Source organism: Lithobates pipiens, unplaced genomic scaffold (assembly GCF_037356315.1).
Source record: "Lithobates pipiens isolate NorthernLeopardFrog02 unplaced genomic scaffold, aLitPip1_a1.2 Scaffold_8, whole genome shotgun sequence".
Lineage (NCBI taxonomy): Eukaryota > Metazoa > Chordata > Amphibia > Anura > Ranidae > Lithobates > Lithobates pipiens.
Window position 1 is genome coordinate 606,565,438 of NW_027507903.1, and position 17,670 is coordinate 606,583,107.

The 17,670-nt window shown below is 33.5% G+C and overlaps 3 protein-coding genes across 3 annotated transcripts; all 3 read right to left on the minus strand.

Annotated features, from left to right (window-relative positions):
• Positions 1–1,102: 1,102 nt before the first annotated feature.
• LOC143962311 (homeobox protein siamois-like) lies at positions 1,103–3,718 on the minus strand. Its single transcript, XM_077471613.1, has 3 exons — positions 3,382–3,718; positions 2,103–2,323; positions 1,103–1,297 (listed from the first exon to the last, which is right to left on the minus strand). The coding sequence occupies exons 1-3, from the start codon at positions 3,716–3,718 to the stop codon at positions 1,103–1,105; spliced, it is 753 nt and encodes a 250-aa protein (XP_077327739.1).
• Positions 3,719–6,617: 2,899 nt separating this feature from the next.
• On the minus strand, positions 6,618–9,256 carry LOC143962312 (homeobox protein siamois-like). Its single transcript, XM_077471614.1, has 3 exons — positions 8,920–9,256; positions 7,618–7,838; positions 6,618–6,812 (listed from the first exon to the last, which is right to left on the minus strand). Exons 1-3 carry the CDS (start codon positions 9,254–9,256, stop codon positions 6,618–6,620), a joined length of 753 nt encoding a protein of 250 aa, XP_077327740.1.
• A 3,090-nt stretch (positions 9,257–12,346) lies between these two features.
• LOC143962313 (homeobox protein siamois-like) lies at positions 12,347–14,898 on the minus strand. Its single transcript, XM_077471615.1, has 3 exons — positions 14,562–14,898; positions 13,347–13,567; positions 12,347–12,541 (listed from the first exon to the last, which is right to left on the minus strand). Exons 1-3 carry the CDS (start codon positions 14,896–14,898, stop codon positions 12,347–12,349), a joined length of 753 nt encoding a protein of 250 aa, XP_077327741.1.
• Between the last annotated feature and the right edge of the window lie 2,772 nt (positions 14,899–17,670).

Below are 17,670 nucleotides of genomic sequence, written 5' to 3' on the forward strand. Positions count from 1 at the left end.
CACTTTAAGGTCCCAATGTCACGTATTTTATGTTTCGTGAAATTAAATATTGAACACAAAATGTTTCATGAAATCTGAATTACTGTAATCAATGTCCCTATACCTGACTATATGTATTGGGGAACAGAGTGGCATCTGCTTTTTATCTGCCCATGAGGTATGAGTGTAAACAGTGCGCTTTGATCTGCCCATGAGGTATGAGTGTAAACAGTGTGCTTTGATCTGCCCATGAGGTATGAGTGTAAACAGTGCACTTTGATCCTTTATTGACTCATGCCCACCTCTTCTCTATAGTCTAGGTATAAAAATATTGCATTTGATATGTCAATAGCTTGATATTCTTTTGTTGTGGTTACCTTCCTTTATATTTTGCATAGACCTGTTAGTTATGCAGAGACGACCTTTTATTAACAACCTGATTTTGATCTAAGCAAAAGTACAAATAGGCCCTCATATGCATGTATGAATTTGAGATAGGGACCTTAGAATGTAAGCTCCTTGAGGGCAGGGACTAATGTGAATGTGCAACATATATGTAAAATGCTGCGTTAATTGACAGCGCTTTATAAGTTACTATAATTAAAAAAATAATAATAAATCATAGTTTTTTATCACATACTAAAATAAAATAACATCAGGTAAGTCCTTGACATGGAATTGAAGCTGCATTTACAGCATCCAAATGTTTCCTGGGATCTGGAAATGTCCATTGATATGTAAATTCTAGTATTGCTGCTGAAAGATGTGAGGAAGATCTATGGGAATCTCAAATGTCCCTTTCAATAAAATGTTATGAAAACAAAAAATCTTGCTGTTTTAGTCCCAGATAAAATTTCCAATATGTAATTTTTGAACAAATTAACATTTTCTATTTATAAATGAGATCATATACCATATAAAAACATATGTGTTACACTTGCATGCAACTGTTTCAAAAAGTAACAAAACTTTTAAGATCATTTATAAAATAATAAGGATTCAACAACAACCCATTTTAAAAGATAAGAAAATATTTTATTATAAATTAAACTAAGTGCAAACCACAATATATCAGTTAAATCATCACAGCTTTGTAACAATCACATATTAAAATAAAATAACATTAAATAAGTCCTTGACGTGGATTTGGCATCCACATGTTTCCTGGGATCTGGAACTGTCCATCGATTTGTGGATTCTGGTATGGATTCTGAACAATGTGGGGAAGATCTCTGGGAGTTGAGAACTGACTACCCTGGGCAATTTGGGATTTCATATCTTTTGAGAGATGTCTTGCTCTTCTGTTTTGGAACCAAACCTGCAACATGTAAAAATAAATTCTCATTAATCATCTATACACTGTAACATATAAAAAGTTTATGCTTATTGTATAAAAGGTTATCACAAGAGGAATCAAAAGTGACTTGAACAACTAGGGCTGTAATGGTGAACCTTGGCAGCCCAAATAATTTGGAAGTACATTTCCTATTATGCTCAGATGTTTTGGAAGTATATTTCCTACACCTCTCCCTCTCCTTATCTCCATAACACAGATGGGATGTGTTCTGTCATTTACAGACAAACTGGGTAGGAAACAATAGTTAAGATTTTAGTGCAAATTTAGCAGATCACTACAGGAAGCTAAGTAATCACTGGATTTCTGACAGGGTCAACAAAAATATTTAAGATACCGAAAATGTTGAAAGGTATATTGTAGAAAATTTGTGAATATGTTTTATATTTTGCCTACACACACAGATCTCCTTCATACAGCTGTTATGTACAAGAATTGAATGATTGAAGCATCACAGATATATAAAAATTCTGACACAGAACGATATTCTCAGTTGTCATCCCACAAGTCCAGATTTCACCAGAAGGTGGCAGTTGGTATGAAATCTGGAATTACCGTTCCCGCTCTATAAAATGCAGTACTCCAACGGAGGAGGAGAACCAAATGTGTTACAGCAGAGGGCAATTTATTTGATTCCCATTAAAATGTATAAAACAAAGAAATATACAGCAGAAAGTTAAGTGCCAAGACTGTAAAATTTAAAATAGTGTAATATACAACAACTTAATACTAACTAAACTATTTTGTTAAAAAGGAAATAGGTTTCTACCTGTATTCTGGGTTCAGAAACCCCAGATATCTTGGCAATATGGCACCTCTTTGTGAAGCTTGGATAGGGGTTACGATCAAACTCATTGATCAGGAAGGCAGTCTGCTCCTCGTTGAAGTTTGTCCTCTTTCTACATTGGGATTTGGAGTTGCTGTTCTGGAAATCCTCAATATTGACTCTGGGTTGCTTGCATCTTTCATACTGATCTTCTTCCAACTTCCCTAGAAATAAACACAAGGAAATTCAAACATCATGAAAACTTGATTTAGGAGATAGAAAAACAATAATAAAAATGTTACAAAATAAAATTTCAAACTGATAAACACATTGACGTCTCAAAAAAGGACTAATATAAATATTTCTTTAGAGAAGTAAAATTGGATCAAGACAAAGAGACAGATAACGAGAGAGAAAGAGATAGATAGATAGATAGATAGATAGATAGATAGATAGATAGATAGTAGGATAGATAGATAGATAGATAGATAGATAGATAGATAGATAGATAGATAGATAGATAGATAGATAGATAGATAGATAGATAGATAGATAGATAGATAGATAGATAGATAGATAGATTACTGTTGACTATATGTCCATCAAGTTTTTTCATCCTTAATACTCTTGCAATTGGAATTCTTCTAGATGTGGACTCATGTACAATTTCTTTAGGCATATCACAATCACAGAATATAAAGTGTAACTAAAACTATTTACAAAAAAATATTTTCTAAAAGGTAACATTTGAAACAGAAAAGTCAGCAAATAGATACCTTGAACACTAGCAGATGCAGCAAAATAGTAAAAGAAACAAGAATATTACAGGTAAGTGATACACCAGATTTTTAGGTTTTGACAGTGACGTTTTTTGGGCCTTTTGGTGGTAGGATCCTGGGAAAAGTCATTTTAAAGTTTAAGAGGCCAAATATAGACATAAATCACTTATATTTCAGTTTGCATAATAGGGTGTTGTAAGTTTTGTACTTGCCTTGCATATGCTGATCTGATATAAAAAAAAACACACTGAAAATGAGAATATATATATATATATATATATATATATATATATATATATATATATATATATATATATATATATTTATATATATTTAAAGCAAATAATAATAAAAAGTGTTTCTTAATTTTAGACAAAAATGTAAATGTTTTTCTTCTGTAATTTTAGGAATGTAAAATAATATGTCATATGTATGCCCTATTTAGGCCAACAAATAAGAATAACATGGAAGTAAGAGGAATAAGAAAATTTGAAAATGCTTACTTTTTAATACTTTCTGGTTTTGATTGTGACTAAGATTTTCTTGGCCATTCCTGCTTGATGTAATTTTAGATATTTGTTCAGAGAAGTCTGGGTTAATGCCTTTGCCGTTACCTTCTTCTTGTTGGTAACCCAGATAGGAATAGAGTTCTAGCAGAGTCTGCACTAAAACATTTGAGACCTTATGTGGCCCTGAAATGTTCATGATGGAGAGATGGTTTGGCAGTTCTCCATTGAGGCTAGATGGATAATTCAGATTCCTCAGGGGAGGAGACATTGTTGGGTAGTCTTCCTCAAGAGATAGGACAGTGCAGATTATGTGATCAAGTTCTGGGTCCATGTCTGATCACTCCAGGTTCTCTTGGGGGAAATAAACTACCAGACTACCCACACTAACTTATACCATCCATGATGTGTATTGGGGAACAGAGTGGCATCTTCTTTTGATCTGCCCATGAGGTATGAGTGTAAACAGTGCGCTTTGATCTGCCCATGAGGTATGAGTGTAAACAGTGCGCTTTGATCTGCCCATAAGGTATGAGTGTAAACAGTGCGCTTTGACTTGCCCATGAGGTATGAGTGTAAACAGTGCACTTTGATCCTTTATAGACTCATGCCCACCTCTACTCTATAGTCTAGGTATAAAAATATTGCATTTGATATGTAAATAGCTTGATATTCTTTTGTTGTGGATACCTTCCTTTATATTTTGCATAGACCTGTTAGTTATGCAGAGACCTTTTATTAACAACCTGATTTTGATCTAAGCAAAAGTACAAACCACATGAAATGTACATTTGATTTTATCACCTGCAGAACAAATTAAATGTAATGTTATAACATTTTAAAAGGTATATACAATGAACTATATTTTTTTTATATCACCTGCAGAAGGACACTATGATGATAGAACATTTTTAAAAAGCACATAATGTGCATATTTGTGTTAAATTAAAAGTGCAAGCATGCTCGGGACAAAATTAGTTCTTCTATGTTTCTATCAGAACAAATGTGAATTTTAAATCGCCTTTCCACAAATGTTTCTTGTTCCCTTTTTCTTTAAATTGAATGTATGGATATGTACAACTATTTTGAAAATTGATGTTATACAATTTTTTTATTTGGGTGTTTATAAATTGTTAGTTATTTTGTTTGGTTTATTAGAAGACACTTGTAAAGGCTATACAGTTACTAGCAGATATGGAGATGATAACAAGTAACAACTGATAACAACTGAAATTGCCTAAAATTAGAATGTATGTCAAACAGATATTTTTTGGGCCTTTTGGTGGTAGGATTCTGGAAAACAAAGTCGAGAGGCCAAACATAGAGATAAATCATCCGTATTTCAGTTAATTTAATAGGGTATTGTAACTTTGGTACTTGGAATGTATATGCAGATCTGATATAAAAATATAAAAATAAATAAATAAAATGAGAATATAGGAACTTGACTGGCCAGACCCTAACCCAATAGAACACCTTTGGAATGAATTAGAGCGGAGACTGCAAGATAGGCCTTTTCATTCAACATCAGTGCCTGAGCTAACAAATGCACTTATGGAAGAATGGTCAAACATTCCCTTAGACACACTCCTAAACCTTGTGGACAGTCTTCCCAGAAGAGTTGAAGCTGTTATAGCTGCAAAGGGTGGGCCAACTCAATATCGAACCCTACAGACGAAGACTGGGCGTGCCATTAAATGTCATGTGGGTGTAAAGGCAGGCATCCCAATACTTTTGGCAAAATAATATATAATTAATTTCTGTATATAAAATGAATGCAAATAAATGAAAAAAAGTTTAAAATGTATGCCCAGACTACATTTTTTTCTTTATTTCAGACAAAACTGAAAATAGTTTTTCATTATTCGAGTTTTGGAAAGCTAGGGCCCCTGTTATTTTTACCTGTCCCTGCTTCATGTTTTCAATGAATTCCTGTCTTGTAAACATTGTTAGCAGAACAGGAAGTAAGAGTAAATCTCTCTCATTGATTCCCAGGTAGCAGACAAAAGCCAGGAAGGGCTTCTAATCCTTTGCCACTCTATCCAAAACCAGAAACAAATGTTTTGTCTTGGCATACACTTTAAGGTCCCAATGTCACGTATTTTATGTTTCGTGAAATTAAATATTGAACACAAAATGTTTCATGAAATCTGAATTACTGTAATCAATGTCCCTATACCTGACTATATGTATTGGGGAACAGAGTGGCATCTGCTTTTTATCTGCCCATGAGGTATGAGTGTAAACAGTGCGCTTTGATCTGCCCATGAGGTATGAGTGTAAACAGTGCGCTTTGATCTGCCCATGAGGTATGATTGTAAACAGTGTGCTTTGACTTGCCCATGAGGTATGAGTGTAAACAGTGCACTTTGATCCTTTATAGACTCATACCCACCTCTTCTCTATAGTCTAGGTATAAAAATATTGCATTTGATATGTCAATAGCTTGATATTCTTTTGTTGTGGTTACCTTCCTTTATATTTTGCATAGACCTGTTAGTTATGCAGAGACCTGTTAGTTATGCAGAGACCTTTTATTAACAACCTGATTTTGATCTAAGCAAAAGTACAAATAGGCCCTCATATGCATGTATGAATTTGAGATAGGGACCTTAGAATGTAAGCTCCTTGAGGGCAGGGACTAATGTGAATGTGCAACATATATATAAAATGCTGCGTGAATTAACAGCGCTTTATAAGTTACTATAATTTAAAAAAAAAATAATAAATCATAGTTTTTTATCACATACTAAAATAAAATAACATCAGGTAAGTCCTTGACATGGAATTGAAGCTGCATTTACAGCATCCAAATGTTTCCTGGGATCTGGAAATGTCCATTGATATGTAAATTCTAGTATTGCTGCTGAAAGATGTGAGGAAGATCTCTGGGAATCTCAAATGTCCCTTTCAATAAAATGTTATGAAAACAAAAAATCTTGCTGTTTTAGTCCCAGATAAAATTTCCAATATGTAATTTTTGAACAAATAAACATTTTCTATTTATAAATGAGATCATATGCCATATAAAAACATATGTGTGACACTTGCATGCAACTGTTTCAAAAAGTAACAAAACTTTTAAGATCATTTATAAAATAATAAGGATTCAACAACAACCCATTTTAAAAGATAAGAACATATTTTATTATAAATTAAACTAAGTGCAAACCACAATATATCAGTTAAATCATCACAGCTTTGTAACAATCACATATTAAAATAAAATAACATTAAATAAGTCCTTGACGTGGACTTGGCATCCACATGTTTCCTGGGATCTGGAACTGTCCATCGATTTGTAGATTCTGGTATGGATTCTGAACAATGTGGGGAAGATCTCTGGGAGTTGAGAACTGACTACCCTGGGCAATTTGGGATTTCATATCTTTTGAGAGATGTCTTGCTCTTCTGTTTTGGAACCAAACCTGCAACATGTAAAAATAAATTCTCATTAATCATCTATACACTGTAACATATAAAAAGTTAATGCTTATTGTATAAAAGGTTATCACAAGAGGATTCAAAAGTGACTTGAACAACTAGGGCTGTAATGGTGAACCTTGGCAGCCCAAATGTTTTGGAAGTACATTTACTATTATGCTCAGATGTTTTGGAAGTATATTTCCTACACCTCTCCCTCTCCTTATCTCCATAACACAGATGGGATGTGTTCTGTCATTTACAGACAAACTGGGTAGGAAACAATAGTTAAGATTTTAGTGCAAATTTAGCAGATCACTACAGGAAGCTAAGTAATCACTGGATTTCTGACAGGGTCAACAAAAATATTTAAGATACCGAAAATGTTGAAAGGTATATTGTAGAAAATTTGTGAATATGTTTTATATTTTGCCTACACCCACAGATCTCCTTCATACAGCTGTTATGTACAAGAATTGAATGATTGAAGCATCACAGATATATAAAAATTCTGACACAGAACGATATTCTCAGTTGTCATCCCACAAGTCCAGATTTCACCAGAAGGTGGCAGTTGGTATGAAATCTGGAATTACCGTTCCCGCTCTATAAAATGCAGTACTCCAACGGAGGAGGAGAACCAAATGTGTTACAGCAGAGGGCAATTTATTTGATTCCCATTAAAATGTATAAAACAAAGAAATATACAGCAAAAAGTTAAGTGCCTAGACTGTAAAATTTAAAATAGTGTAATATACAACAACTTAATACTAACTAAACTATTTTGTTAAAAAGGAAATAGGTTTCTACCTGTATTCTGGGTTCAGAAACCCCAGATATCTTGGCAATATGGCACCTCTTTGTGAAGCTTGGATAGGGGTTACGATCAAACTCATTGATCAGGAAGGCAGTCTGCTCCTCGTTGAAGTTTGTCCTCTTTCTACATTGTGATTTGGAGTTGCTGTTCTGGAAATCCTCAATATTGACTCTGGGTTGCTTGCATCTTTCATACTGATCTTCTTCCAACTTCCCTAGAAATAAGCACAAGGAAATTCAAACATCATGAAAACTTGATTTAGGAGATAGAAAAACAATAATAAAAATGTTACAAAATAAAATTTCAAACTGATAAACACATTGACGTCTCAAAAAAGGACTAATATAAATATTTCTTTAGAGAAGTAAAATTGGATCAAGACAAAGAGACAGATAACGAGAGAGAAAGAGATAGATAGATAGAAAGATAGATAGATAGATAGATAGATAGATAGATAGATAGATAGATAGATAGATAGATAGATAGATAGATAGATAGTAGGATAGATAGATAGATAGATAGATAGATAGATAGATAGATAGATAGATAGATAGATAGATAGATAGATAGATAGATAGATAGATAGATAGATAGATAGATAGATAGATAGATAGATAGATAGATAGATAGATAGATAGATAGATAGATAGATAGATTACTGTTGACTATATGACCATCAAGTTTTTTCATCCTTAATACTCTTGCCATTGGAATTCTTCTAGATGTGGACTCATGTACAATTTCTTTAGGCATATCACAATCACAGAATATAAAGTGTAACTAAAACTATTTACAAAAAAATATTTTCTAAAAGGTAATATTTGAAACAGAAAAGTCAGCAAACAGATACCTTGAACACTAGCAGATGCAGCAAAATAGTAAAAGAAACAAAAATATTACAGGTAAGCGATACACCAGATTTTTAGGTTTTGACAGTGAAGTTTTTTGGGCCTTTTGGTGGTAGGATCCTGGGAAAAGTCATTTTAAAGTTTAAGAGGCCAAATATAGACATAAATCACTTATATTTCAGTTTGTATAATAGGGTGTTGTAAGTTTTGTACTTGCCTTGTATATGCTGATCTGATATAAAAAAAATACACACCGAAAATGAGAATATATATATATTTAAAGCAAATAATAATAAAAAGTGTTTCTTAATTTTAGACAAAAATGTAAATGTTTTTCTTCTGTAATTTTAGGAATGTAAAATAATATGTCATATGTATGCCCTATTTAGGCCAACAAATAAGAATAACATGGAAATAAGAGGAATAAGAAAATTTGACAATGCTTACTTTTTAATACTTTCTGGTTTTGATTGTGACTAAGATTTTCTTGGCCATTCCTGCTTGATGTAATTTTAGATATTTGTTCAGAGAAGTCTGGGTTAATGCCTTTGCCGTTACCTTCTTCTTGTTGGTAACCCAGATAGGAATAGAGTTCTAGCAGAGTCTGCACTAAAACATTTGAGACCTTATGTGGCCCTGAAATGTTCATGATGGAGAGATGGTTTGGCAGTTCTCCATTGAGGCTAGATGGATAATTCAGATTCCTCAGGGGAGGAGACATTGTTGGGTAGTCTTCCTCAAGAGATAGGACAGTGCAGATTATGTGATCAAGTTCTGGGTCCATGTCTGATCACTCCAGGTTCTCTTGGGGGAAATAAACTACCAGACTACCCACACTAACTTATACCATCCATGATGTGTATTGGGGAACAGAGTGGCATCTTCTTTTGATCTGCCCATGAGGTATGAGTGTAAACAGTGCGCTTTGATCTGCCCATGAGGTATGAGTGTAAACAGTGCGCTTTGATCTGCCCATGAGGTATGAGTGTAAACAGTGCGCTTTGACTTGCCCATGAGGTATGATTGTAAACAGTGCGCTTTGACTTGCCCATGAGGTATGAGTGTAAACAGTGCACTTTGATCCTTTATAGACTCATGCCCACCTCTACTCTATAGTGTAGGTATAAAAATATTGCATTTGATATGTAAATAGCTTGATATTCTTTTGTTGTGGATACCTTCCTTTATATTTTGCATAGACCTGTTAGTTATGCAGAGACCTTTTATTAACAACCTGATTTTGATCTAAGCAAAAGTACAAACTACATAAAAATGTACATTTGATTTTATCACCTGCAGAACAAATTAAATGTAATGTTATAACATTTTAAAAGGTATATACAATTAACTATATTTTTTTTATATCACCTGCAGAAGGACACTATGATGATAGAACATTTTTAAAAAGCACATAATGTGCATATTTGTGTTAAATTAAAAGTGCAAGCTTGCTCGGGACAAAATTAGTTCTTCTATGTTTCTATCAGAACAAATGTGAATTTTAAATCGCTTTTCCACAAATGTTTCTTGTTCCCTTTTTCTTTAAATTGAATGTATGGATATGTACAACTATTTTGAAAATTGATGTTATACAATTTTTTTATTTGGGTGTTTATAAATTGTTAGTTATTTTGTTTGGTTTATTAGAAGACACTTGTAAAGGCTATACAGTTACTAGCAGATATGGAGATGATAACAAGTAACAACTGATAACAATTGAAATTGCCTAAAATTATAATGTATGTCAAACAGATATTTTTTGGGCCTTTTGGTGGTAGGATTCTGGAAAACAAAGTCGAGAGGCCAAACATAGAGATAAATCATCCGTATTTCAGTTAATTTAATAGGGTATTGTAACTTTGGTACTTGGAATGTATATGCAGATCTGATATCAAAATATAAAAATAAATAAATAAAATGAGAATATAGGAACTTGACTGGCCAGACCCTAACCCAATAGAACACCTTTGGAATCAATTAGAGCGGAGACTGCAAGATAGGCCTTTTCATTCAACATCAGTGCCTGAGCTAACAAATGCACTTATGGAAGAATGGTCAAACATTCCCTTAGACACACTCCTAAACCTTGTGGACAGTCTTCCCAGAAGAGTTGAAGCTGTTATAGCTGCAAAGGATGGGCCAACTCAATATCGAACCCTACAGACGAAGACTGGGCGAGCCATTAAATGTCATGTGGGTGTAAAGGCAGGCATCCCAATACTTTTGGCAAAATAATATATAATTCATTTCTGTATATAAAATGAATGCAAATAAATGAAAAAAAGTTTAAAATGTATGCCCAGACTACATTTTTTTCTTTATTTCAGACAAAACTGAAAATAGTTTTTCTTTATTCGAGTTTTGGAAAGCTAGGACCTCTGTTATTTTTACCTGTCCCTGCTTCATGTTTTCAATGAATTCCTGTCTTGTAAACATTGTTAGCAGAACAGGAAGTAAGAGTAAATCTCTCTCATTGATTCCCAGGTAGCAGACAAAAGCCAGGAAGGGCTTCTAATCCTTTGCCACTCTATCCAAAACCAGAAACAAATGTTTTGTCTTGGCATACACTTTAAGGTCCCAATGTCACGTATTTTATGTTTCGTGAAATTAAATATTGAACACAAAATGTTTCATGAAATTTGAATTACTGTAATCAATGTCCCTATACCTGACTATATGTATTGGGGAACAGAGTGGCATCTGCTTTTTATCTGCCCATGAGGTATGAGTGTAAACAGTGCGCTTTGATCTGCCCATGAGGTATGATTGTAAACAGTGTGCTTTGACTTGCCCATGAGGTATGAGTTTAAACAGTGTGCTTTGACTTGCCCATGAGGTATGATTGTAAACAGTGTGCTTTGACTTGCCCATGAGGTATGATTGTAAACAGTGTGCTTTGACTTGCCCATGAGGTATGATTGTAAACAGTGTGCTTTGACTTGCCCATGAGGTATGATTGTAAACAGTGTGCTTTGACTTGCCCATGAGGTATGAGTGTAAACAGTGCACTTTGATCCTTTATAGACTCATACCCACCTCTTCTCTATAGTCTAGGTATAAAAATATTGCATTTGATATGTCAATAGCTTGATATTCTTTTGTTGTGGTTACCTTCCTTTATATTTTGCATAGACCTGTTAGTTATGCAGAGACCTGTTAGTTATGCAGAGACCTTTTATTAACAACCTGATTTTGATCTAAGCAAAAGTACAAATAGGCCCTCATATGCATGTATGAATTTGAGATAGGGACCTTAGAATGTAAGCTCCTTGAGGGCAGGGACTAATGTGAATGTGCAACATATATGTAAAATGCTGCGTGAATTAACAGCGCTTTATAAGTTACTATAATTTTAAAAAAAAATAATAAATCATAGTTTTTTATCACATACTAAAATAAAATAACATCAGGTAAGTCCTTGACATGGAATTGAAGCTGCATTTACAGCATCCAAATGTTTCCTGGGATCTGGAAATGTCCATTGATATGTAAATTCTAGTATTGCTGCTGAAAGATGTGAGGAAGATCTCTGGGAATCTCAAATGTCCCTTTCAATAAAATGTTATGAAAACAAAAAATCTTGCTGTTTTAGTCCCAGATAAAATTTCCAATATGTAATTTTTGAACAAATAAACATTTTCTATTTATAAATGAGATCATATGCCATATAAAAACATATGTGTGACACTTGCATGCAACTGTTTCAAAAAGTAACAAAACTTTTAAGATCATTTATAAAATAATAAGGATTCAACAACAACCCATTTTAAAAGATAAGAACATATTTTATTATAAATTAAACTAAGTGCAAACCACAATATATCAGTTAAATCATCACAGCTTTGTAACAATCACATATTAAAATAAAATAACATTAAATAAGTCCTTGACGTGGACTTGGCATCCACATGTTTCCTGGGATCTGGAACTGTCCATCGATTTTTAGATTCTGGTATGGATTCTGAACAATGTGGGGAAGATCTCTGGGAGTTGAGAACTGACTACCCTGGGCAATTTGGGATTTCATATCTTTTGAGAGATGTCTTGCTCTTCTGTTTTGGAACCAAACCTGCAACATGTAAAAATAAATTCTCATTAATCATCTATACACTGTAACATATAAAAAGTTAATGCTTATTGTATAAAAGGTTATCACAAGAGGAATCAAAAGTGACTTGAACAACTAGGGCTGTAATGGTGAACCTTGGCAGCCCAAATGTTTTGGAAGTACATTTCCTATTATGCTCAGATGTTTTGGAAGTATATTTCCTACACCTCTCCCTCTCCTTATCTCCATAACACAGATGGGATGTGTTCTGTCATTTACAGACAAACTGGGTAGGAAACAATAGTTAAGATTTTAGTGCAAATTTAGCAGATCACTACAGGAAGCTAAGTAATCACTGGATTTCTGACAGGGTCAACAAAAATATTTAAGATACCGAAAATGTTGAAATGTATATTGTAGAAAATTTGTGAATATGTTTTATATTTTGCCTACACCCACAGATCTCCTTCATACAGCTGTTATGTACAAGAATTGAATGATTGAAGCATCACAGATATATAAAAATTCTGACACAGAACGATATTCTCAGTTGTCATCCCACAAGTCCAGATTTCACCAGAAGGTGGCAGTTGGTATGAAATCTGGAATTACCGTTCCCGCTCTATAAAATGCAGTACTCCAACGGAGGAGGAGAACCAAATGTGTTACAGCAGAGGGCAATTTATTTGATTCCCATTAAAATGTATAAAACAAAGAAATATACAGCAAAAAGTTAAGTGCCTAGACTGTAAAATTTAAAATAGTGTAATATACAACAACTTAATACTAACTAAACTATTTTGTTAAAAAGGAAATAGGTTTCTACCTGTATTCTGGGTTCAGAAACCCCAGATATCTTGGCAATATGGCACCTCTTTGTGAAGCTTGGATAGGGGTTACGATCAAACTCATTGATCAGGAAGGCAGTCTGCTCCTCGTTGAAGTTTGTCCTCTTTCTACATTGTGATTTGGAGTTGCTGTTCTGGAAATCCTCAATATTGACTCTGGGTTGCTTGCATCTTTCATACTGATCTTCTTCCAACTTCCCTAGAAATAAGCACAAGGAAATTCAAACATCATGAAAACTTGATTTAGGAGATAGAAAAACAATAATAAAAATGTTACAAAATAAAATTTCAAACTGATAAACACATTGACGTCTCAAAAAAGGACTAATATAAATATTTCTTTAGAGAAGTAAAATTGGATCAAGACAAAGAGACAGATAACGAGAGAGAAAGAGATAGATAGATAGAAAGATAGAAAGATAGATAGATAGATAGATAGATAGATAGATAGATAGATAGATAGATAGATAGATAGATAGATAGATAGATTACTGTTGACTATATGTCCATCAAGTTTTTTCATCCTTAATACTCTTGCCATTGGAATTCTTCTAGATGTGGACTCATGTACAATTTCTTTAGGCATATCACAATCACAGAATATAAAGTGTAACTAAAACTATTTACAAAAAAATATTTTCTAAAAGGTAATATTTGAAACAGAAAAGTCAGCAAACAGATACCTTGAACACTAGCAGATGCAGCAAAATAGTAAAAGAAACAAAAATATTACAGGTAAGTGATACACCAGATTTTTAGGTTTTGACAGTGAAGTTTTTTGGGCCTTTTGGTGGTAGGATCCTGGGAAAAGTCATTTTAAAGTTTAAGAGGCCATATATAGACATAAATCACTTATATTTCAGTTTGTATAATAGGGTGTTGTAAGTTTTGTACTTGCCTTGCATATGCTGATCTGATATAAAAAAAATACACACCGAAAATGAGAACATATATATATATATATATGTATATATATATATATATATATATATATATATATATATATATATATATATATATATATTAAAGAAAATAATAATAAAACGTGTTTCTTAATTTTAGACAAAAATGTAAATGTTTTTCTTCTGTAATTTTAGGAATGTAAAATAATATGTCATATGTATGCCCTATTTAGGCCAACAAATAAGAATAACATGGAAATAAGAGGAATAAGAAAATTTGACAATGCTTACTTTTTAATACTTTCTGGTTTTGATTGTGACTAAGATTTTCTTGGCCATTCCTGCTTGATGTAATTTTAGATATTTGTTCAGAGAAGTCTGGGTTAATGCCTTTGCCGTTACCTTCTTCTTGTTGGTAACCCAGATAGGAATAGAGTTCTAGCAGAGTCTGCACTAAAACATTTGAGACCTTATGTGGCCCTGAAATGTTCATGATGGAGAGATGGTTTGGCAGTTCTCCATTGAGGCTCGATGGATAATTCAGATTCCTCAGGGGAGGAGACATTGTTGGGTAGTCTTCCTCAAGAGATAGGACAGTGTAGATTATGTGATCAAGTTCTGGGTCCATGTCTGATCACTCCAGGTTCTCTTGGGGGAAATAAACTACCAGACTACCCACACTAACTTATACCATCCATGATGTGTATTGGGGAACAGAGTGGCATCTTCTTTTGATCTGCCCATGAGGTATGAGTGTAAACAGTGCGCTTTGATCTGCCCATGAGGTATGAGTGTAAACAGTGCGCTTTGATCTGCCCATGAGGTATGAGTGTAAACAGTGTGCTTTGACTTGCCCATGAGGTATGAGTGTAAACAGTGCACTTTGATCCTTTATAGACTCATGCCCACCTCTACTCTATAGTCTAGGTATAAAAATATTGCATTTGATATGTAAATAGCTTGATATTCTTTTGTTGTGGATACCTTCCTTTATATTTTGCAAAGACCTGTTAGTTATGCAGAGACCTTTTATTAACAACCTGATTTTGATCTAAGCAAAAGTACAAACCACATAAAAATGTACATTTGATTTTATCACCTGCAGAACAAATTAAATGTAATGTTATAACATTTTAAAAGGTATATACAATTAACTATATTTTTTTTATATCACCTGCAGAAGGACACTATGATGATAGAACATTTTTAAAAAGCACATAATGTGCATATTTGTGTTAAATTAAAAGTGCAAGCATGCTCGGGACAAAATTAGTTCTTCTATGTTTCTATCAGAACAAATGTGAATTTTAAATCGCCTTTCCACAAATGTTTCTTGTTCCCTTTTTCTTTAAATTGAATGTATGGATATGTACAACTATTTTGAAAATTGATGTTATACAATTTTTTTATTTGGGTGTTTATAAATTGTTAGTTATTTTGTTTGGTTTATTAGAAGACACTTGTAAAGGCTATACAGTTACTAGCAGATATGGAGATGATAACAAGTAACAACTGAAATTACCTAAAATTATAATGTATGTCAAACAGATATTTTTTGGGCCTTTTGGTGGTAGGATTCTGGAAAACAAAGTCGAGAGGCCAAACATAGAGATAAATCATCCGTATTTCAGTTAATTTAATAGGGTATTGTAACTTTGGTACTTGGAATGTATATGCAGATCTGATATCAAAATATAAAAATAAATAAATAAAATGAGAATATAGGAACTTGACTGGCCAGACCCTAACCCAATAGAACACCTTTGGAATGAATTAGAGCGGAGACTGCAAGATAGGCCTTTTCATTCAACATCAGTGCCTGAGCTAACAAATGCACTTATGGAAGAATGGTCAAACATTCCCTTAGACCAGTGTTTCTCAAATCCAGTCCTCAGGCCCCCCCAACAGGTCATGTTTTCAGGTTTTCCATTATTTTTCACAGGTGATTTGATCAGTTTCACTGCCTTAGCAATTACCACAGCCGTTTCATCTGAGGGAAATCCTGAAAACATGACCTGTTGGGGGGGCCTGAGGACTGGATTTGAGAAACACTGCCTTAGACACACTCCTAAACCTTGTGGACAGTCTTCCCAGAAGAGTTGAAGCTGTTATAGCTGCAAAGGATGGGCCAACTCAATATCGAACCCTACAGACGAAGACTGGGATGCCATTAAATGTCATGTGGGTGTAAAGGCAGGCATCCCAATACTTTTGGCAATATAATATATAATTAATTTCTGTATATAAAATGAATGAAAATAAATGAAAAAAAGTTTAAAATGTATGCCCAGACTACATTTTTTTCTTTATTTCAGACAAAACTGAAAATAGTTTTTCTTTATTAGAGTTTTGGAAAGCTGGGACCCCTGTTATTTTTACCTGTCCCTGCTTCATGTTTTCAATGAATTCCTGTCTTGTAAACCTTGTTAGCAGAACAGGAAGTAAGAGTAAATCTCTCTCATTGATTCCCAGGTAGCAGACAAAAGCCAGGAAGGGCTTCTAATCCTTTGCCACTCTGTCCAAAACCAGAAACAAAAGTTTTGTCTTGACATACGTATTTTATGTTTCGTGAAATTAAATATTGAACACAAAATGTTTCATGAAATCTGAATTACTGTAATCAATGGCCCTATACCTGACTATATGTATTGGGGAACAGAGTGGCATCTGCTTTTGATCTGCCCATGAGGTATGAGTGTAAACAGTGCGCTTTGATCTGCCCATGAGGTATGAGTGTAAACAGTGTACTTTGATCCTTTATAGATTCATGCCCACCTCTACTCTATAGTCTAGGTATAAAAATATTGCATTTGATATGTCAATAGCTTGATATTCCTTTGTTGTGGTTACCTTCCTTTATATTTTGCATAGATCTGTTAGTTATGCAGAGACCTGTTAGTTATGCAGAGACCTTTTATTAACAACCTGATTTTGATCTAAGCAAAAGTACAAACCACATAAAATTTACATTTGATTTTATCACCTGCAGAACAAAATAAATGTAATGTTATAACATTTTAAAAGGTATATACAATTAACTATATTTTTTTTATATCACCTGCAGAAGGAAACTATGCTGATAGAACATTTGCCTGGTGTTCACAGTACTCTCAGCAACTAAAATTGTGCATGTGCTGTCATTATTGTTTATGTATAAAAATCTTTCAATAAAATATTATGGAAACAAAAAAAAATCTTGCTGATTTAGAAACAGATAAAATACCAATATGTAATTGTTGAACTAATTACTATTTTCTTATTTTGTTGGAGATAATATGCAATATATAAAAACATATTTTTGACACTTACATGCAACTGTTTCAAAAAGTAACAAAACTTTTAAGATAATTTATAATATAATAACGACGGCACAGCACCCCATTTAAAATTTTAAGAAAAT